The following is a 25,052-nucleotide window of genomic DNA, read 5'->3' on the forward strand; positions in this document are numbered from 1 at the left end:
TTAAGGAAGATTGCAGAGGAAAAATTAGATAATACGTAATCTATATATTATTGATATAAAAATCGTTTATAACAAACGTAACTATATTAAAAAGCATTGACAATGCGCAACGCATTTTAAACAGTATTAAAATAAATATTACAATAATTGTGCATTAATTAATTCTAGGAGCCAAATAATATAATATTCATATTTTATAAACATGAGCAAAATAGCTGGAAGAAAGAAAAGAAATATTTAATCACTTACTTGCTTCACTGATTTACTTATTTTTAGAGATGATGTAATAATCAAATTTTGAAAACTGCAAGTAAAATTTAATAAAATTTTGTCAATAAAATTTAATGAGATCTAGATTCGAAAATTTCTCAATAAAACAGGTGAATCTTTCTGGACATCCTTTTCGTAGGTTTTAATTTCTTTTCTCTCATACTATTGATTTTATTTTATAAATTGTCAGATTATTGACAAAACTGTGAACTAATATTGCTTATAAAAATTTAAAGAAAATTGAAGAGAAAGGGAAATTTATTTTATCACGAAATAATTATTTATTTTGATTATATTTTGAACGACAATATCTACATATACTTTATTTCGCTGAGTAGGAAAATATGTTCGAAATGCAATGTTCAATATTAACAAACATGCAGGTCTGTATATTTGACTTAATCTGAAGGGTAACAGGTATATATCCAGTAGCGCAATCGCGCGATACCCGAGATAGATAATTATCGCATTGGTCCACTCGGCATTCGTCGGTATCATACATTTCCGAAATAATACGGATGAAAATCTGGATCTCTCTAATACTGTCTACATTTCGCCGCGAACCTAATTACGTCTGCAACAATCGTACAGCTAGCTGTATTTATTCTCTCTGCGTTTAATATTTGAAAACACGCATACGTGGGATTAATTTAAAAAGCGACGCATGTGTAGAACGCGCGCTGCACATGTGATATATAATTAGTGATGCATTATAATAATTAAACATCCATGATAATTTAGTGCATTCGAGTGCGCTGTTTATTTAAAGATTAACAAGGACATTTGGCGTGAAAAAGGAAGCGTGAATAAAAAGAGGCCAAAAAGGATCGAGTCGCTCATTGATCTCGGGATATTCATTCCGACATAAACCACTTCCGTCCAAAGAGAAAGAGCCCGCGCCAGGAGGAAAATGGCGATCGACTCATGTATAATCACGGTGATTTTAGCGACGCGAATAACATCGGAGCTGTTTGTATCGGCTCATATCGAACAAATAACCAGGGACACGCGGACAATCGCCTGCGGATGCGTGCAGAAACGCGTATCGAGCGAGGTTCGTCGCATCTCTCCCTCGCCCTAAACGTCCGTACATTTGCACAAACGTACACACGCGCACGTATAATTTGTAAATGCATCCGCGCGCGCCCGTCTCGATTTCCGCGCGCGAGGATGAGAATTGTTATTGGGTGTCACATAGATATTATTCCATTAAACGCACTCGACTAACTGGTCACGCCGGTCGAAAGCGAGTTTGTCATCGACAAATACATGCGACACGTATGCGGGATTACGTCGTGGTATGATTCGCTGACAATAACAGAGTGACTGACATGAGCGAGCACCGCTGCTGTTATTTCTGCTATCGATCGCACGGTGATTCTACGATGACTTCTCGAAGATGCGATCGATACGTGAAATGACGTCTATGATAATTAATTGCTGATCATTAATAATAATAGTTGCGTGTGATGATCGATTCGAATGTAAAGTCACTGCTGTCACTGAATAAAGTAGGGATTGAATACGGTAATTGTGCCCTCCCTCCTCTCTCCTCTCTCTCTGTTCTTCTTGATCCCTTTTATTAAATTAATTACAAATGTAAGGGAGAAATTATGCTGTCCATTGAATTATTGTGAAATGGCAGAGACGCGCCGGCTCTGGTTAAACTAATGAAAATCCGTTCTAAATTGATAAATGGCATGCACTAATCCATATGACAAATTTGAAATCAGAAATACAACTGGTTCAATCCCCGCCAATCGATTATTTTAAATAATAATGTGCGCCATAATGTGAAATTTTTATTTTGAGAAAATATCAAACCAGACGACGATTACAAAAAAAATAGTATGTAATTTTTTATTGTTTTGTTGTTTTATTGAAATCGCGATAATTTCGAAAATTGCGGTCGAAAGATGTCAATTCTTTATTACACAGATTTTTAAATTATACGTAGCGAGCAATAATTTTACTAATGTCGCTCTATTTTGCACGGATAATATTAGTATGTAAAAAAAATTAAAACTTTCTTTTTCCTTTATAAAATTCAATTCTAGTCAATTTTTAAAACGGGAAGAGAAAAAAGATGGCATAGTATTTTATTTCTAAATTTCGAAATATAATATTAAAAAAATTTTGGTAATGAAATAAAATATTTAATTTAGAAAATTTTGGGGAGAAAATTTAAGATCCCCGATTAATTTCCATATCTTTATCAAATTCCAGGATGTACTATTCTGGTAAAATAGGAATAGGCAAGGATAGTTAATGGTCCACATTTTTTTCGACATTCACAAAAGTAACAATCACCTACAATATCTTTGGATTTTCGTTATATCGATGCTTTTCATTTAGCGATGCAAGTCGACACAAGCGTCATTCTGTCTTTTTCTCAACATCTAGTGAATAACAAGGATAGAATGACGCTTGTGTCGACTTTTGTGTCGTTAAATGAAAAACACTCATCACAGAATTGGCGAAAAGACTATTGACTATACTCTTTATTTATCAATCAATCACTGAAATTCATTGTACATCAATTACAGGAAGTGTATGCTCAAAACTTGTCTTGCTTCTTACAACCAAAATAATAGTGATGTGTTTTAAGGAATTATAATTGCACGTTTCTGAAACTGTCACTTTATCATAATAAAAATTGTCGACACATTTATGCAGTTTGAAAGTGAAATATAAAATGAAGCAAAATATTTAAAAATAACATGTCAGTATAATTGCATTATTCTATTATTATAAACAAGTTAAGAAAAGCACTAATCAAATAGAAATTAATTTACTTGTGTAGAAAAAAAATATTTTATTAGCTATTTTAGCTATTTATTTTATTTTAACGATTTATGTATATCGTATGAGAATTTATGTGACAATCCTGATGTCTGAGGACAAAGCGTATTGACAGTCGCTCCGGGAATTTATTAATGAATACGATCGACACGTTGTCATTAAGAAGGGATACTATGGCAACCTCCTGGGTTTAATTACCGGACATGCCTTGTTCTTGTTATTATTACCTCAGGCTATTAGGGCCGACCTCCGTCAAACTCGTCTCTCCCGAGCGGAGACGTCGCATACATCCGGCCCAAACGATTCAGCTCCGAATCAGATAGGCAGATCGATCGGGAAGCGAAACCATAATGCAGAAAATGTTGGCGCACGGGGTTGGTATTCAGTGGATGAATATAAGATGAAAGAGGGGTAGGGGGTAGATGACAAGTAAGATGGCAGAATCTGTACAACTGTCTCGAAACGGAAAACGAAGTACGGTACGGTCTTCCGGAAATATGCACGAAATGTAAAACGCGATGCAATATTCCAGCCTCCTTGCGAGAGAGAGAAAGAGAGGAGAGATAGAAAGAGAGAGAGAAGAGTGAGAAACACCTTCTTTACTTAATCATACCGTGTTATATATTTTTTAATTATTGTGAGATAGTAGATTTAAATATAATATGATATAAATATTTAGCATTTTCTCTTTTCATCTTTTTTGCAATGTATTATTTTATTAGCAATATTCTAGAAAAAATGAATGATTTGATTATCGAAAATATATCCTAGGATTTATATAAAGATTCAGATGGAATATTTATATAAAAAGAATACATTATTTTTTATACAAGATTTTATAAAAGCGCTCGAAGAGCAAATAACGTGTCAATAATGAGACAGAAAGTTAATTTAGAAAATCTGACATCTGAATCTCGATATTAAGACTAAATATCTTATAGTAATAAAATTACATCTCAGAGATGTTATTAAAATTTCCGCAATATAATGCTTCGAGAAATCATGATAGTTTCTTTCGTAAATTTTCTCGCAATGACGATTCGAACGCTCTTACGACGTGCGGTTTCTAACGGTCCATTTTTCACAATTTCGGATCACGAGGATCGATGATAGCGTTTCCGTAGCGTGGAAACTTTACTCAACGGTAGGCAGTATCCGTTGTCAAAAGAGAGAGAGACAGAAGGAAAGAAAAAGAGAGAGAGAGAGAGAGAAGCAAAAGGAGAGAAACAAAACAGTGGAGAGGGATAAATACATCAGTGAGGGAGAGACAAGGAGAGACCTACGCTCGCGTGGTTAAAGTGGATTACATATTGCTGTCCCACTCTGCAACATGTTGTACACTTGGCCGTACCGGCCTTCCAGGTAAATCGAATCACCGCTAACCTGAACGAAGTTACCTCTCTCACCCCGTCCTCGTGCCACTCGCCTACGCCAATCTCCTCTCCTAAGTGCATACGCACTACCAACGACCCTTGGTTAGAAAGTAAACGTCGGTTATATGCGCGTCCTATTTTTTTTTCCGCAGCAGGAATGTGGGTTAATGAATTAAAAATCGCAAGGGTGCATAAGAGCGCCCCGTAGCTCATTTGTTACTTTTTTCTCTCCTTTATCTTAGACACATGAATTATGAATGACGGGAAAAGTGCGCTAAAGATCGATGTATATTAATTTTTACTCGGTTTGCCTGGAAATAGACGAACGCGATTAAAAATATATACTTCCGAAGCAGCTACGTACGCCGAATAATCCAATATTGGAACTTAATAACGAATCGATTAAGTACATCCCGCCATTTTCTTTTAAACTCGCGCGATCTAGATCTATTCGACTGTTCTTTTTTTTATTGAATTATGTCAGTATCTTAGTCGTAGGCATCAATATCGATGACATTCGATAATATTCCTCGATATATATGTAATTAATAATAATAATATATAACTAATACATAATTTATTCTAAATATATATAATACATAATTAATACATGATAATTAATAATAAACATATAATATACATATTTAATTTATATAATACATAATTAATATATAATAATATATATTTAATGAAAAATATATACCATGTAATTTCTTTTTCCGAATTATATCTCATTGTCAATTGCGTGAATCAATATCGATAACATATTCGATAGAATTTTTTATTAAATTTGAATATTGCTATATTTAAAAGAATTATTTAAATTATCGCTACATTTAAGAGGAAAAGAAAAATATAAAATAAATATGACAAAAATAATTAAATAAAATAAATATAATAAAAATAAAAATAATTAAATATAAAATAAATATGATAAAAATAATTAAATAAACTAAATATAATAAAAATAAAAATAATTGAACGATCGTTAATTATTTATCACGTTATATCTTCAAGACAAAGGCTTTATAACACATCATTGGCCGCGTGCTCCTTTCTATTTGATCAGGAATTTCGGAAAGACTGGTTTGCTGACAGAATTAGCAAAATTCACAGATCAAGCCGAATGCTTTACTCGCTTTGCATCACGGAGACGGAGAATGAAGGTGCCATTTGCGACGTAGCTCGTAAATTCTAAGCAGCTTAGAAACGACGCATGCAACTCAAGCTCTTTCCCCATCGTTGCGAACCCTCATTCCCACGGGCTTAATCCGTTGCACTTGCATTCGATGTTTCCTTGCGCGATGAGCATTCCGGAAGTTAAGGACACTGATGAACGACGCCCGGTGCTCCAACCCTCGAATGATACACGTATATGTGCTCTCCCGGAAATCAAATACCATCAATGTAAAGATTGCGCTTGTCGCGAGACAAGACAATATTATGCTCTCCGTTAAATTAAATTACAGCTGCGTTACCGTTACATCGAAGATAAACGTTCGAAGTTGTGTAAAATATTCATCTCGTCGACAAGCTGGATGTACAAGATAAAAACGCAAATGATATTAATCGTGGTTTATTTAACGCATAGTCTTGTCATTACGTCTGCGTCGTTTGAAGAGTATTGTAAAAGCATCGTGCTTCACCTCGCGGATTCATTATGCTACCGTAATTAGGACCAGCGCCGGGAAAGCACTTGCGTTGCCGAGGACGAGAGGTGGAACGCGATATTAGTTCATTTACGTGTCCTAATGCCGCCACGGGGGTACGTGTTTACGAGAGCGTATTTACGAGAGTGCGGTGCCTGCGCCCCTCGTTTTCTCTCACGTAAATTTAACGTCAGTAGCGTAGCCATCCGCTCTGTCTGCCGCAACAAAAGGATTGTAAAGCGTCGCTAAACGCGTTTTCACTCACACACGTACGCGTGTGCTTTGCGGTAGCATAACGGATAAATGTTACAGGCTACAGAGAATCAGGGAATGTAAAATGATGGGACGACAACATTGAATTTTAGTTGTAAATGAAACTTCAGAAACACTGAAATAACTATGTGTCATTAAAATATATTGAGAAAATTAGGAGGAAACACTAATACATATACATAATACAGTATTAATTTTGAGCTCTATTTTTTGAGAAATTATTTCATAAATAAAAATAATTGTATATTAATAAATTTAGAAATAATTAAAAACACAATAGAATAAACGATATAAAATTTTATACAATTATTTGGCCGCACAATATTTTTCGTACAACACATGTATGCGGTTCTTTGATGGAGTGTGTAACTGATATCAATTTTCTCTGGCATTATCATTATATGCAACTGCCTTTTCGTAAAGATAACAAAAAAAATATACATGTATATATTTTTTTGTGTCTAGGGAAATAAGCGAATGATATAAATAGTAATCATTACCTCAAATTTTATTTTATATTTTTTATTTCATAAACACACAATACAATTGTCCAGTATATTAGACGAAAATTGTTAATAAAATCGAGACAGGTCGATTTGTTTCGTTACAAAAATTCGATCGAAACCAAAATAAGAATTCTCTTTTCGAAAATTATAACACAGTATATTTATTTATAATATTTTTACTAATATTGTCTTTCTCGAATCTTGCGCAACCTCTAGAATAGATCCTCGTTTCCGCGATTCCGCTAAAATCGCGCGCACAAATCAGCCCCCAGCGAGCGTTATTTACATATATTACGTACTCGTAAAGTTTTATGAAAGTTATATACCACGCGCATACGCTACGTATACGCTACGTAAACGGAAAACTAACGGAAGAGCTTTTTATGCCGCGATCGACGCCGTTTACCTAGGAAATCTTTTTCACGAGTGGCTTTCAGTCGAGGGTTTAAAGGAGCCATCGAGTCGAGCCCCGGTGAGAATTTCACCTGCCAGTTCGATTGTCCGCTAATCCCATTGGTCGACCCTCGAGGGGAAAAGAACGCCGGCAGGGGTGACGAGACGGTTTGATTGTGCCGTTCCTGAGGCGGTGCTCGATTCCGGAGGATGGGAACCATCGGGGGTGGGGGGGGAGGAGGGGGATAGCCGTAGAACCCTCGAGTAAACAAAGGAGGAAATGGGGTAAATAAAAAGCAACCGCCGAGGAAAGGACCGAGCGTCGTTGGGCGCACATATTTACACACGTAGACAGAAACAAGTCCCTCTACAGGGTGTACCTTGAAATCTGAACACGGTTTAAAAATCTGATCGGGGAAATCTCTAACACCGTTAAATATTATTTTGATGTAGCGTCCTAACAAATATATTACTTCATAATATTTTTATTTAATCGTACAATATTTAGGCTCTTGAAAAATAGAGTTCCTGCGTTTTAGGACACCCTGTAGGGCCGGTAACACGTGCGAGTCGGACGCACACGCGCGTTTCCTCGATTCCGAAAGCCTCGGAAGTAAGACAGCGCGAGGAAGGAGCGCAAGGAAGGAGCTTCCGTAGGAAGCGAGCGGAAAGAGAGAAGGGAAAGCCGAGCGAGAGGCGACGAGAAAAATAGTCGTGAGGGAGGAAACTCGTGGGAAAGTAATCCGAGACCGGCGAGAGCGCGCTTTACAGTTTTGTTTATTCCCTCGCATACAATTACGCTGATGACGCGGAGTAAGAGAGACCGTCTTCCTTTTCCCGCTCGTTTTCGCCCCCTCCCCCTCCCCTATCCTCGCTCGCGCCGGGAAATGGAAAGGACGTCGGCGGTTCCGCTAAAACGCTCGTGGAATGGCGCCGCGGAAGATGAGGGCGCCGAAACGAGACTCGGCGGCGCCTGGTGACGCGACGCCGCCCGTCGCGGCGCCGCATCGTCGAGAGGGGTTGTAAATTCGAGGATGAATGGTGGAACGGGGGGGTGGGCGCGCGAGCGGGGATTAGGATCGAGGGAAGCGCATCCTGGCCGCGCGTATTTACGGCCGCGCTTATTCGATATCCTTGCTGGCGGTACGAATGCATTGAATTAGTGGTGAAGGTTTACGTTTGCTCGGACGTTTGGTCCGTCGAGGAGGCGCCCACTCGACGGTTCCAAATGCAGGATCGATGAACGGGGGGGAGTTAAGGATGCGATTTCGAATCGGGGCTTCGCACCGCGCTGGTGCATGCATAAATAGATAAACAAAGATTATTTAGATAATAGGTAATTATAGATATGAATATGTAGATTATTTTTAGATTATACACTATTAATTGAAAGTATTGCGTCATTTATAGAAACAGGAAAGTCGTTTCTTTTAAGGAACAGAGAAAGATGTATAAATGTTATATTATATATGTGTGTCAAATTATATTTTATTATTGTTATTTTATTCTTTAATATCGTAAGAATTAAAAACAGAGAAAATATAAAGAAATTTAATTTTCTTTATTTTTGGGGACTTTAATGCTTATTTTTATTCGATATTTAGAAATTATAGTTAAAATATAAATATAGATTATATTTAGATTATAGATAACAGACAAGATTATTATACAATAAAATAAATAATTTTTGAGATTATAGCATTCGTTGCTATAACACATGATACGTATAATTATAAATAATTAAGTTAAATTTTTTTTCATTAAATGTATACAGTGTTTTGAAAGCGAAATAAAAGCACAAGCATTTGCGTGAAGTATATAATTATACGTCAGAAAATAAAAAAAGTAGCTTAAAATCCACGCATATAGATGCACGAACTATTCGCACCTAAACACACGTAATATTTTAAAGCCCTGATTTCGCGTGCGCGTGTACGATTTATTGTCGCTGTCGACGCAAGTGCACGGCGATATCAAGCTTAACGAATCACATCCGGTTTGCTGAAACCACACATTAAGTGAATATCGAAGGAAGAAGTGGTGTACGCTCTTCACTAAGGTTTTTCCATCGGTTCTTCATTAACGTAAGTGCATTACTTTCGATGGAAATCGCATTACGGTTAAATGGATATTTAATTAGCTGAAATCTAATATTAATCTGATATTAACATTAATCTTCTTTGTCGAAGCAGTTAATTGCACTACAAAGTAATTATCGCAAATTGATGTGATGCAAGAAACACTTTGTTCTATCTAGTTTTCTCTCTCTCTCTCTCTCTCTCTCTCTCTCTCTCTCTCTCTCTCTATGTATTTGTTTTTTCTGATATTTTATATTTATTATGTATTATATTATAATGAAGGAAAAATTGATTGCTCGGAAAATCTGATATTAAAAGGGTATTCCAAGATTTTATATCATATATATTATAATTTAAATTATAATATTTAATTAAATTAATTATGTTTATTTCCAGAAATTTCCTTCTCACACATTTACAAGCATTTTCAGATATGAAATTATAATATCTCCCCTCTTCTCTTTTCCTATGTTTTATATTCATATAATTTTTTAAGCATATTTATTTTTATTTATAGATACACAAAATATATAGAAATGAATCATTGGGAAAAGAAACCTAAATTCTTAATTTTGTGAAAATAATGATTGACATATAGCTGATTTCTTAAATAATAATAATAACTTTTTGTTTATATTACTTAAAATATCTTATTTTTTAATTACTCTCAAAGTATGTAAGACTAAAAATCATATATTAATTAAACATTAGGCATCTATTTCTTATGCGAGACATAAAATACAAAACTTAATTCATTAAAGTCGATATATCAAACAAGTTCATTAGGCTCTACTACATTAATCGTATAGTGGTGAATAAAAAACAGGGCTGCGAGAGAGAAGCGAATATTATTCACATAAAGCGATTACGGCGACTCGTGTTAGATAAACTCGAAATGGACTGTAGCTAGTTCGCCGCAATCAAACAGCACCGGTGACGAGAGTAAAGGCGGTGAGAAATAAGGAAAGAAAGGCAGGGTCGGTTGTATGCGGGCTGAATTGTAAACCAGACTGAACTTTTCGCCCTCTTTCCTTCGTAACCGTTGCCTGAGGATAAGGACGGCGAGCGGGAGAGATGAAGTTCGCTCCTTCTTTAAATTACATTTGGCCACTCGTTTGGACACCCCCGACACTCTCACCTTCTTCCTCGACTCATCTTACCCTCCGTCTTGTGTAACCTACTTCGTATCCCTTTCGAGCAAACGCCATAGTTTTGCACCCCATTCGCGAGCAATGTTGATGGCAAAAAATCTGTTTATGATCCGTTTCTTAACCGATATTTTAGAATTAATTAAATTAACTTTGCCTTTATATATTAATTTGAAAAAGAGACATTTGCACTATACGAAAAGATAGAAAAAAAAAAGATTCTTGTATTTTATATCTTTTCATATTTTATAAATGTTTCTTTTTGTGAGATGTAGAACATAGTGAGATTATAAAACATTTTTGCATATACTTTTAAAATTAATTCCTTCAGTGAGAGCTTATACATCACCCTAGGTTAAAAATGTGCAGCGTAAATTGTTTCATATCATAATTTTGAAAAATAATGTCGCATATTATATTTTATTAAAAGAATATTAAATAAGAATTTGTTATCAAATTCGCAAAATTTGAAGTGGTGGATTCAATAACAAAAATGATAAAAAATGATCCAATGACAAAAAGATAAAAATATGTTAAAGAGTAAAATTTTCATTTATTGTATGAGAATAAAAATTTGTTATCGAATTCTTCAAATTAAAAATAGTGAATATGTTAGAATTGATAGTCAGCATTGATAGTATTATCTTCACAGCTAGCTGATAAAATAATTTTATAACTCAAGAGTAGAAGAAGATAGATAGACCTTCGTGCTCCGATTTTTCTTTTTGCTTTTGAAATTTTTATATTTTTTACAATCTTTATTTTTTTATATTTTTTATAATTTTACAATTTGTTAGATATCACATATTTTACAATGTGATAATCTTTAAAATACAATTAATAGATTAATTAATTTAAAATATTTAAAATACAATTTAAACTACAAGTAATCTTTAAAACATAATTTCATGACGTCCATACCGAAAAAGTTAATAAGATTTAGAAAGGATTATTTTTATCTACATAGACAATTAACTATAAAATTGGTAAAGTAAACCATATTCGCGAAGAAGAAATGTGTGCATAATTTCTTATGGAAAAACATTCTTTATAAAATATTGCAAAAAGACTGAGACATATTGCATTTTTATGGAGATTTTTATGTTTCGAAAAAGCTTGTTAGCATGTGAAGTTGACCAGCTTTTGTACTAAACTCCATTATGAAGGAAATTTACACGCGGGTCGTTTAAATGCACGAAGGAAAGAATACATACTGTCGGTCATTAACTGTCTGGTGAGTGTACGCCGTCGTCGCTCGTACTTCTTTTCATCTTTTAATCCGGGAGGCTGGCGTATAACATATATACGCAAAGGCCATCCGGCCCTTTGGAGTCATCCGGCGCTCGTCCCGGACGAGCGGCCCTTTTCGGGGAAAAGTTCATTTACACTTTTGTGCTGCTTCAATTTGAATTTATCCGTTTATACCGGGGGCGGCTCTCTATGCAAAAAAGGGGATCCTTAGCTGTGTGCGCCCGACGTTATAAAGACGTATGGATGAATATGCATGTATTCAGCTCACGAGTGTGGTAATATGCTAACGCGCGGGCGCGCTGTAATAGAAGAATAAGTATTAGAAAATTAGCCTGGAGGACACACGATCATCTCGTTCCGTTTCCACGTCACGTCGTTCAAGGGGCCCGGTAATTTCGCGCCGCGTATACGAATAGAATTACGTGAAATTATAACGCGCCGGGAGATTGTCGGCGCGTGCGGGCTGTATCGATTAAACTGTAAAGCAAATATCGGAATGCCCTCCGTCTGGCGGGAGGGATTTATTTTTATTTCTGAAACGAAAATCGTCCGAAACCGAAAACTTTTTACGGGCCCAGTCTTCCAGCGCGAAAAATTGATAATATTTAGAGAAAATGTTTTTTTGACGTTTTACGTATATTTTAATTGACGTTTGCAATAAGTTAGTATTTTTAAATCTTCCGTATATTAGCGTGTTCAAAATGCACGATTTGACAGGCTGCTCCTATAATTGCGACTGAACTTAATTTCAGTAGATAAAATTGAAAACTAAAAATGTGTCACTTCAAGTTTCGATATTTTGCGAAAATTTTATCATTTCTTCGAAACTCGAACAAATATTAATTTTTTAAATTCTAATTAGATTCAATATCTTAAATTATCCCCCGGCATAAAACTAGATCGAGTTTGCTCATTTCAAAAAATTATACGACGAGCAGTTATCGATCAAAAGTATTGCATCACTTGTAGAAGTAGAAAAGTCATTACTTTAATGAACGAAAACATATATAGATATTACCAAGTTAGATTTTATTACTATTATTTGATGTTTTAATATCGTCAAAATTAAAAATTATAACAAATAATAACGAAATTAAAGCAGTCTCTTTGCCTTCAATACTATCATATAATACATACTCTTTTGGTATTCTTGAGAACAGTTTTTTTTTTACAGTTGTTACTGTGTATGATATTTGATTCCAACATGTTTGCAAGTATTCCTACATTTGTTGGGAGACATGAGAAAAACTGATAATATATTTACATTACGTATATTGTAAAAGTATTATAATTAACGGGATTAAAGTATTAAAAATAACGGGATTAAAAAGCATCGGAATTAACGTATTTTAAATAGTATCAAAATAAGAATTATAATAATTGTGTAATTAACTAATTTTAAAAGCAGAATAGTCGATAATATATACTTTTTATATTTTTTGAACACGAGCAAAACAGCTAGAGGAAAAAATAAAAAAAATTTATCATTTATTTGCGCATTTTCTGCAATTTATTCTCGACTTATTTTTCGGGAATAATGTCGAGGATATTTTTGATCGGTATAATATCGGTATCGTCATTTTTTAACACATCACTTGCAAAGGATTGTATTAAAAAGAAATTAAAAACTCAAAATTTGAAAATAATGATGTACGTTTAAACATCAAATAAAACGACCAATTTTTTTCTTCATAAAAAATTCCTAAAAATCATCAATTATTCATACTGCTGGAATAGAATGGCCCCTTAACACATACTAAGATCAAACTTGTAATATTTACAATACATCTCACAAGACTGCTTAAAATATTAAAATATTCGCCTTGGCGGATAAAATAATCGCGTCGAGCACAAGGTGTGTTTCTTATCGTTTGAAGGGCAATGTCCTTGGGACTTGCGTTTACATCCAAAGTTGATCGAGATTTCCATTAGTATCTCGAAAATATTTCGTGCGCTATGCGCCCGATCGCGGAATAACTTGAACCGCGATACGGTCTACGGTGGTTAGTTATAGACTTATTTGATATGCCCCTTGATAAAAGAAAGAGGCAGCGGCGATAGTATCTGCACCGTTATTTGCCCAGTCTTATCTTGCCGAAGCGGCGCGCCGGCATTTGTGGACTGTAATTTCGTATGGCTCCGCAGCGATCAATTTTAATGTTTAATCAGTATCGGGCTCACGTGCCTTTCATTTATATCACGAGAAATATTTACTTAAATTATCCTCGCGCCGCGGTGCTTTAACACACTCTCGCGTGCGTTGGTTTCCGTCCTGGATAACCACCCCCGGGGGGCTGCACCTATACGACTCCGGCACTCCGCACTTTCGAACCGTGATTCAATTTTGTTTCACTTTGTTCGCTACACATACGTGTTACGTTGTCTTTGCTCCGCGCGCCTGACCCGAAATTAATTTAGCGCAAACACCTCTCCCTGATTCGGCAATATCATTTATCCCATCGCGTATCGTCGGGTGCCCGCAAAATTGGCTTACTCGTTCGTGGTGAAAATCGAACCAGAAATCGACTGCTCGCACGGCAATATTGACAACAAGGAGAATTCACTCGTTTATTAGAGAGCTTTCGTTAAAATGCGGATCTTGATCCTGTACAAATTGTGCAAATTTCTAACTTTTGTACCAATAGCAGAAAAAGAAAGAAAAGAGAGAGAGAGAGAGAGAAACAAAAAAAATCTTGTAACTTAAATAGTTAAAACACCCTTATAGAGATTAAACTTTCCTCTGATAAGATAATCTCACGTTGCGTATTTTGTTAGGATCTCTGGCACGTGACATGAATTATTGAAAGCTTCGTGGAAAATTATTCGGTCGACCTCATTATATTCCGATGTGTGTCAGGATACGTGGGTTCTTTTCCCGATGGGAAAAGAGTTCGAGAAAAAACGGCATAATAATGCGGTGACGTCACAATGTGACAAGTGTGAGCGATTTGAAATAATTCTTATTTTGTTAGGTAAAAATGTTTAATTACTATTTAATAATTATACGATATTAATATTATTTAATAATTATTATTTAATAATTACACGATATTAATATTATTTAATATTATTTAATAATTATACTGACTATTTCGATTAAATAATTATTTAAATTACTTTCCACATTATAATAAATAATTAATAATTTTTTCGAAATATCAATAATTAATTTATTAGAACATTTAAACATACGAAAAATTATAATACGGTATTATAAAATCAATCAAGATTTTATTGTGCTTGAATTAGAATTATTGTTCATATTTCAAAAATACTTTGTCGCGATGCTTTATCGCGTCCGGAAATATAATTTAACTTGAATGTCGGCAGCATCAAGGCAGTTGAATTTTGAAAATAAGAATCATAGATTATAAAAGAGAATAATTGTAAAATATGACATGTGAGGTAACGTAAGGATTTTTTTATTCCCCATTAAAACTGATGTGTATTACATAAAAAAATTTACAAATAAATAAATAAATAAATATATACATAATTAAATATTTATTTAACAAAATGATAATTATTTACCTTCAAATCGCTTACTTGTCACACAATGTGACAACGAATAGTTCTATCTATCGATTCCGTGCATAATAAAAGTAACAATTTGCCGATCGGAGAAGGACTATGTAAGTGCGCTCGAGTCCGCCGATATAGTAGCAACACTCTCCTGCTATCAGGTGGACGACTCGTAGCCAAGAAATTGGCGCAAGTTTTACCCCGAGGCGAGGGGTTGGCTCTCTTTAAACCGCGGAATTTCTCCAACACATGCGAGGCTGCCTTTGCGAGGTTGCATTCTTGCAACCGCGAGACTTTTATTGTCCATATAATTGCGTAATTCTTATGTGAACAACTATGCAATCCGATCTCTCTCTCTCTCTCTCTCTCTCTCTCTTGTGCGCAGAGAATTTTCGCATCGCGAATTTTATTCGAGTCCTCACGCTCTCGTAACGGTATTTCTCACTTTAACTGTTACTCTCTGGCGTTTATTCTTTGCTTTGAAAGTACATAATGTGCGAATTGGATTGTTACCGATTGCACGAATTATTGTCGCGTTTGTTTGATGTTCATATAACATTTTCGACATTTTGTATTTTAAACAAAGTGCTCCCGATGTCGATTTTGTGCGTCGGTGTAATCGGAAGCTAACACGTTTTACATGAAACGTGTAATACAATTATACTTTTATTAAATTATTTTATTTTATTTTATTGCTGTCAGTTTTTATCGTGTAAGATTGTTATAAAGTATCAAAAAATTTATTTTGCGAAATGCGAGAGTACCTTATAACATAAATTTTGAATAATAAATTAAGCGAGAGAAAAATCTCGATATAAGCAATAAGTTGAAATAAATTTCGTTGCACAACTGGCAAATATTTTAAGATTTTAAGATTTTATACTTGAAGGTGTATATTTCTCGTGTCTATATTATTTCTACTTATACGTTTATGCATAATTCATAGAAAATGTTTTATAATTAAAAGAAAATTCAATTCAGCAATGCTTGTTAAGCAGCTGCTATTAAAATTCACATGCAGAAAAATGTTCCATTTTCTTGGCTTCTTGTAAAAGTAAAAGGTGTGAAATAATAATAATAAGTAAAAAATATATGTTTCGCGGTTGTTACAATGAAACGCTGCATTTTAAAACGAAATTTGAATACGAGAAAAGTGAGGAGAAAAAGGAGAGAGAGAGAGAGAGACTGGGAAGCAGTCGAGATTCACTGGCCGCGCTTGTGCATACCGTTACTACTTAACGTAAGTAGTTCGTCAGAAGCAGGTCAGGCATCGATGCGTGCACTTGAGAGGAGAGTCTAGCATAGTCCTGGTGCACTTCATGGGTCGTAACACGATTACCGAAAGTCTCTCTCTCTCTCTCTCCCTCTTGCTTTCTCTCTCTTTCTTTCTCTCTCTCTCTCTCTCCCTCTTACTTTCCTTACTCCGATAAAGTTCGCCGATGGAATCAAGCGCGATCGAATCGCGAATCGAAAAGAAGTTTTACGGCTGCCTCCGAAGGTCTTCCCGACAATACGTAGCGCGTTATCGACACTCTTGCGTTAAAAGCGTCGAATAAAAGTATCGGAACCGTGTGCATTCGCGTACGCGATAAACGCTATCGTATAATCGAAATGGCCCCGACAGAAAGCACCTCATAAACGTATCTCCCCGACTCAGTATTAAATGGTAAATTCATGGGTTTTGCTTTAACGAAGTTATCGATCTTACGATTTGTCATCTTGTGACATGTGGTGCGCCCCAGAGAAAGATCGCGAAATTGAAAATTCGTGATAAACGACTTTTGCTCGAGAAAAACCGACTCTGAATTATTTCCCAGTAATTCTGATTAAACTTGATATCGTGGAATTCTGTATATTTTCTGTGTGCATTTTAAAACGACTAAAAAATATTAAAAATATGCAATCAACGATGGACGTCATCTTGCGAAAACAAATCTTGTGCAACATCGCACATAAAATATTCAAATTAGACGGATGCTCGGCATAAGATATCAAAGACCGAAGGGAATGTTACGAACAAAAACTTTAACCTCGGGATTACGAGACTAATAAACCTCTTTATTGCGTCGTGAAGAAACCCATCTGCCGAAAAATCGAGACGAGACTGTCGGTTTAATAAAAAGTATTAAAACAAGAAGATGTTGGAACAGCAGTAGACGAATCGCCTGTCGAGAAATGAGATAAATCCAACCATAATTTCGTTATTAAAATTAACAATCTAAAATAAACTACAATAATAAAATACAACTTCTACTTTTATCATCAACGATCTGATTATATTTTAATGTACTTGTATTACAGGTCAAAGTATTACATCACTTATATATATAGAAAGAGGGAAATCGCTATCGATATTTTAATGAACAAAAACATATATAAATTACTGTTATTTTATATCATATTTTATACTGTTATTTTAATAACATAATAATTAAAAATTATAACAATTAAATAAGTAAATAATTAAAAATAATAACAGCAATATTAAATTTTTGACTCTTTAAAATAGCTCTCCTTTACTTTCAATACTATCATATTCTCTTGATAACAATTTTTCTAAAATTAAATTATTTTATTATCTTATTAAATTATTTTATTATCTTAAAAATTATTTCACTAATAAACTTCGATTCCTGTTTGCAAATATTCTTATAGTTGTTGAGAGAAATTTAGATATACATTTACATAGCGTATATTGTTGATATATAGAAATTATTTAACATTATATTAGAAAGCAATATAACACACTTCAAACAATATCAAAACAAATAATATAATAATTGTATATTAACTAATTTTAAGAACCGAATAACAGATAACATTTTACACATGAGCAAAACAGATAGAGAAAAAAAAACCTAATCATTTATATATATATTTTCTACATTTTTTGGGAGCGATTATATATTTTTGACCGATATTATATATTAATCAATGACAGATTTGACAAAAATAATATAAAAATCTCGTTTGACTTGTCCATGCTCCATTTTCAGCTCGACAACGATTCTAATACCAAGCCCAAGACTTGCGCGCGGGATGTTCCCAAGCTGATAATATCCGTCGAACATGACAGCGACAGGCGTCACTATCGATTATGCATGAGAGGTGCGCGTTCCTCGCGGGCGCATTCACCGCGATCGCGTATTCCATTTGTATTCGTGCTTGACAGTCAAAATTTACACGTACGTAAGGAGCCGGATTTCACGTGACGACAGCGCATCAATTCTCCGCCGGACATAGCTTTCGCGAAGCCGATACTCTTACCTGGACCATTTTCCAAGCTACAAGTCATTCATCTTATCCAGAGGGATCTTCAGTCGTTCGGATGGACTCGTTGAGATCGATACGTCGCGCGTTTCTGTAAAAAAAATCTCCGGATTATGATCGGTAAAGTTACCGGACATCCCGTAGATCTCATGACAGACACATAATTGCGCAGGTTCAGTTACAATGGCACGTGCCCGTCGGTCCATTAAGATGTACACTGTCCAATCAGCGAACATGTACGCACGTTCGTAACACACGGATAAACACTGCGCTGCGTCAGATATTGTAGACACGAGTCCGATAATCCGTAACGACCAATGGATCACGAAACGGAGCAGGTGCTATAAATATATCTCGCGGAGATGGGAAGGGTGAGTCGGGAAGGGAGGCACGCCTGGCGAGAGAAACGTCGGGATTGACAATAGAGAGAGAGAGATAGAGAGAGGAATCCCGGGAAGAGAGGGGTAGCTTTCCCCTCCGAGAAAGTTTTCCAATTTGAAGCAATTAGTTTGCAGTACGGCGCTGGATGGCATGCATCCAGATAATCGAATATGGGTCAGCTTCTAAAGCGGTATGGGGTCGATGGTTCGCGATCGAAGAGGGAAGAGGAAGGAGAGAGAGAGAGAGAGAGAGAGAGACAGCGAGTTTCCCGTGTGTGCATCGGGTCAACTCTGTCGTGCTCTTGGCATGTCCGACGTGGACATAAAAACCACGTGGCACGATTCGTGAACCGCTGCCTTAGAATTCTCGCCCGCGGTAATCGATTGATCGATTGCTCCGCTTCCTCCTCCTCCCTCGATCTGCAATTGCAATTGATCGATGCGCCGGTCAGCCCGACCCCGTCTTTGGGTGCGGGTGATAGAGCTTTAAAGTTTTCCGCCGTCTGCGTCGTCTCTTGGGCTTGCTCGAGATACACGGAGGGAGAAAATTGCGGTATCGTCCGCGGAATCCAACGCGTGTCGCACTTGAAACGCACAATTATTCTCATGTTGGCGATAATAATAAGATTTCGAACAATTGACTTTGAGGAATAATCGTGTCCGATAGTTGAAAGGAGATACAGCGGTAATCCCTTGCATTTTCGTTGGCTCGTGACTAATATTTCGCATTTTATTTGCAGAATCCGAAGCCAGCTGGGAGGAATGGTGGACCTACGATGGCATCTCCGGTGAGTAAATCTCCTCTCTCTGTTTTTATCCATGAAATTTAATAAAACTCGCTGAAGAACGAAGGTATTGCTCGACATCTGTTATAAATCCCGTTGCTCGGGATTATTAATTATTTAAATGGTCGTTCGCGTTGCTTATTTATATCAGGAGAGACACCCGCTGAAGCCCGCGAATTTTTTTTCATCCCCTCCGCTTTTGTGCGTCGCGCGTAATTTCCGCGTCCTTCCCCCTTTCTTTTTGGATATTTCCGACTGTCGCGCGGCGTGATAGACAAAGTAGGAAACTTAACCGGCTTCGTCCCGCCAAGTTTGTTCATCTCGCGCAAAATTCTTGCAACTTTACTACCGAACAACCCAAGGGTTAACGCGACGTTAATAGCAGAATTAATGTTATCTCAAGAACGTGGCGTTGTAAAGTGTATATTACACGCTTAAAATTAATTTTATAACACAATATCGCCTGCGCGAAACGCGCGCAAACTAATCCATCGCGCGCGAAATCCCCGCGTTTCCCCCGCATCTAATTAAATTACAATTAAAATCTAGTTTGCGAAAAGTTGAAATCCCGATAAAACGGGATCGACGCGCGCGCAAACGCGTCATTCGCGATGTAATTATTATCAGGCAGCCGGGAGGGAAGGGGATGCAGAAGGCGATGTAAGGAGCGTTTTCGCGAGCTCAGCCGGTCGTGCGGCTTCCTAATTTTCTTAATTTTAAGTTACGAGGCCATCGAGTGCCTCCGGGCGCCGGTGAATTTTTTAATCTCAGCGCTCTCCCCCCCCCCCACGCCCTTCCTCCCCGCCCCGCGTCGTAGTTTTTATTAAAAATAAGGCGAGCGCCGATAAGACCGCGCCGGGTCTCGAGTTTAGTGTTGTTCCAGCCCCATGCGGGCCAGCTGTCACACGAAAAAACAATGCCGTATACTCGGGCGTTGAGACGTTCGCATAAAACGCCAAAAATTTCGCTTCCCTCGCCTCCCCTCCTCCCCCCCCTCTCGATCGTCGTCGGAAGTTGGAAAGGGGAGAAAGAGGGGATAGGACGCGAACTCCTACTATTTCTCGTCGGCCTGTTGACATGATCGGACGCGGAGGAAGTTGTTGATCCCATTTTGGGATTTAGCGAGCGCCACGGAATTTCGCTATCGATTAACTCGAGTGCCGCAACGAAATTAAGTTTGTCCCGCGAAGTGCCGGTAATATCGTTATCACTGGTGATATTCTTGCAAACGCGAAACTCGTCGCGTTGTTTTTCTCAACTAGTTGCTACTTGGTTTCCGTGTGTAACGTGGCTTTCGAAAAAAAAGAAAACAATGTTACCCGAGGGAGACGTGATAATATCGCTTTAATGAAATGAAAGAACGCCAAGTATATATTAAGTCCGGCACTTAAGTTCACGACGATCGTGATTAGTATATAAGTTGAATAATTTATTAATTCATTATTAAAATGTAGGATTTTATCTTACATTTCGTCTCGGCTACTAAAATTTAATTTTCTTACGGACGGAGTGTCAGGTATAAAATATATTTTCCTTATCTCAATATTTTATTCTTTTAAAATTTTCGAATAAAAATCCATATAATTAATATCGAAGAGAAATTTTCGAATTTCGGGAATAATCCGCACTTTAAGCGCACCCGGTACGCGCGGTACATCGGCTGGCCGACTTGTTACTATGATCGGTAGCGGATAGGAGTCGATTTTTAGGGTTCACCGATGTCTTATATCGAGGGCAGATGGTCTTCTCGTTTTACAACCAATAAGCGCACGCCCCCGGTCGTGCACTTTGAACTGTCGTTACGTACTTGGCTTTCTTCGAATTTATATAGGGCTCTCCCCAGGGTTACCTCGCCCCCTTTCATCTGCGAAAAATCTTTTGACATATTTGGAGGCGAAGGGTTTCCCCTGGAGAATTTTATTACTCGCCACTTTCTCGCCAAACTTTTTTTTTAGCGCGCTCGATACCCATAGTTACCTTCTCGCCAAATGTTTAGCTTGTTAAAAAATATACCCCGTCGAAGGGAAGTATATTCCGAACGTCTCCGGAATTTAATTTGCCAGACGCACGTAACGACTTTCAAAAATATCTTGAAAAAAATGAACCGCGAGTAGGAAGGACGAATTAAGAGTCTCGTATACGCGATTAATAATTTCCATGGATTTCTTTAATACCGGTTACAGGGTTTACCGTGAGTCCGCATCAGAGCGGAAGGCTGCGAATTTTATAAAGTGCTCGCGAGCGCAGCGTGCATGAGCAATTGCATTTGCGCGTATATTTACGCGGTAGCGGAATAATCTGGTTACGTTGCAGCGCAGATTGCGCGACGTGCAAGTTGAGCACTTATGCTTTTTTCGACCTCAAAGTGCAGCGTCGCGGCACAATCATGTTTACTTACTGGGGGGGGGGGGGGAGAGGGAGGCTCTGATTTTATGAGCGACGCTGGTACATGATATATCTTTGATTTCGCCTCGAGGGCGCTCGGGGGTAAACTAGCGGTGGCTGAACTTTGTTATATTATAAATGTGAGATGAAAAAAAGTTTTTAGATATATTGCTTCGATTATATTCGCCAGCGTATCGCGTGTCCCAGAGACTTATCGCTTCTTTTCTCACACTACAAATACCGGAGAGAAAGAACGTGAAAATGGCTGGTTTAAAATAGCAATACCGGCGGTGATTTATTTCGTAAAATTGCGTCGCGCTAATCTGCAATATCACTGATAAACATGAAAAATATCTCTACCTCTAGTCGGCTTTTATTTATTTTAATAGTCAGTTTCTATTTATTTTGATATAACAGTAAAATAACGTAACAGTTGAAATTTAGCTTTCATTCTCAGCTTCGTTTCAGAGAAATATTCAATTTTTGTCAAGGTAATTTTAAGAATCGAAAAAATTTAGATTATTATTTAAATATCATACTATGTCAAGTATGTGAGTAAAATTGTTTAAATTTATTTTTTTATTGAATTGCATAAACCCGATTTTTCATGATGTTATTTTTGAACAGCTTGCTTCGTTTTGCATTTCATTTTCAAGATGACGTATAAATGTGTCGACTATTTTTATTATGTGTGCGGTAAAGTGACTTTTTTTCACCTCAGAAACGTGCAATTATTTCCTTAATCAAAACAGCATATCACTATTATGTTGTAAGATAGGAAATCAAGATAAGCCCTGTATGTGGGCACACATTATTATAATTCATGTGCGGTGAATCGCCGTAGTTGGTTGAAATATAGTACGATCAATACCTTTTTCTCGCTTCCTTATGATACGAGAAGATTAATAAGATTAATAAATGATAGATTATATAAATGATTGTTATTTTTACACGATGCTTTTCCTTCATCATGTAATCGTGAAAAGGTGAAAAGTGAAAAATCATCAGCTGTTCAAATATCTCATCAATACACGAACTTGTCTGTCCTATTCGAACAATACAAATCCTGAAGTCTGATAAAGACATCGAAATTTATTAAAAAATATCGCGAGCTTTAATATATATTTTAAATTCTTTTGCAAAACTTAGCAAATTAAGTATTTTATTTTAGTGAAAGAGTTTGTGAAAATATTTTTCATATTCTCGAAACCTCTAGAGCTAATAAAAATGTCGTAGCTAATAAAAATGTCATATTTTTTTTCGTCTGATTTTTAGCAAGAGTCGACCAATTTTATAAAGTAAAGAGAAAATTTTTATTTTTTTTACATCCCAATGTATTAGAGAGATTGTTGATGGTTTTATTTTCCTACGAAGTATACATTTTTTAACGTAAATAAGCAAAATTCAATTTTCTCACTTATTGTACGAGGATAAAACGTTATTCTATTACGACAGTGTATCGATTTTAAAAGATTAAACACAGTTACCACACCTACACAGATAGGTGCGCACACGCATACACGTATACTCAGCTCGGCAGACAGATTCCATAATACGTGGGAATACTCGTGGTTACGGAAATAGGTCGCTGGGATTATTAGGGTCGAGAATTGCAGCGGTGTCAAAGTGAATCATCGTACGAATAAAAACGCGCAGAGATGGCGAGATGGCTTGCGAGAAAATCTCGGCAAATGCAAAACTTTTCCACGACGACGACGACGACGTGGGATTAAGCTCGAGTTCTCTTTTACTCCTCGCCATGCAACTGGTAGCATTGGCTGCCTCTCGGCGAACAGTTTCTTAAGCTCGGCTCTAAGAGGGGCGAGGCTGAAGATGAAATTTCCGCGGTGCGACGAGAATATGTCTTTCCGGTTAAAGATGCTAAAAGTGTAACGCATTTCCCGAAGAATCGTACAGCTATAGCTCGCGTTGCATTTCCAGCGGAAACTGATATCGCGAACCGTTGCGATTCTAAAATTTAGATGCGATAGATACGCGAAAATGATACTTCTATACGTGACGATGGAAATGCGAACATTTACGCGAGATACGTATTGTGCGAAAAATGTAAAATTCACTTTGTCGGAGTTAAAGCTCGGTTATTTTCCTCGAATGCGCTTTATAAAAGATGAACGTGTATATATATATATGTTGATGATCCGGAGAATGGTAGGCTGACGAAATGAGAAATTTTAGTGAACTGAGAAAAGAAGCGGCGGTTCCTTGGCGGAAATTGTGAACAGTCTGTTTCCTTCTTGTCATCCAAATATTTACTCGAATGAATGGCCTTTTCAAACTCCCGGTTCTCGGGCCGGGAACCTGGGCCGGGTTTGCCTGTTTAAGTTTTGGGTAGCAACTGAGAGTGCCCGACTACCCGGATATTTGCACATCCGCGTTAAATCACTAACACTAATGTATTTATGAGGTAGAAGTTAGACGAACCTCCATGCAATACGATAATTGAAATTACCGCGCAAACCAGTTTACCAACGGGAATTGCGGGCTCCTACGTTCTAAATATTCGAAAGCTTCGCGATATTTGTATAGCTATATAAAGGGTGTTTGTGCTAGTCAATGGGACAAGCGGAAAACGAGTAATTTCTTGCCTCAGACCAAGTCGCCGCAACTTTAAATGCACTTTCCTCACTGTGAATTTTAGCCGAGACACGAATTTTTAGACAAAGTTTATAAAAAGATATTAAGTGTAATTATTTGCACAAGATTCAGGACAATATTCGTGAAAATATGATTATTGAAAATTTTCGAAAATTTAAATCTTGGTCTTGAGTGAATCTTTATAACGAAAATCTCATCTTGTCTTCCTTTTTCCAACAATATGAATCTAATATAATCATTGATAATTGTTGAAAGTAATATTTAACATGATCTTTAATAATATATAATAATTTAACATAATTATTATATATTATATATTAATAATATATAATAATTTAACATAATTATTAT

At 36.5% G+C, this 25,052-nt stretch overlaps 1 protein-coding gene across 3 annotated transcripts in view; it reads left to right on the plus strand.

The window, feature by feature from the left end:
* LOC105256766 (carbonic anhydrase-related protein 10) overlaps nucleotides 1-25,052 on the plus strand; it is a 156,572-nt gene that overhangs the window by 49,518 nt on the left and 82,002 nt on the right. For all 3 annotated transcript variants that reach the window (XM_011266977.3, XM_011266978.3, XM_011266979.3), the window contains exon 2: nucleotides 19,656-19,703. In XM_011266977.3, the coding sequence (XP_011265279.1) occupies nucleotides 19,656-19,703 (48 nt within the window). The remainder of the gene's footprint in view (nucleotides 1-19,655; nucleotides 19,704-25,052) is intronic.

The sequence above is a fragment of the Camponotus floridanus genome, unplaced genomic scaffold, assembly GCF_003227725.1.
Source record: "Camponotus floridanus strain SB8 unplaced genomic scaffold, Cflo_v7.5 scaffold163, whole genome shotgun sequence".
NCBI classification, from domain to species: Eukaryota; Metazoa; Arthropoda; class Insecta; order Hymenoptera; family Formicidae; genus Camponotus; species Camponotus floridanus.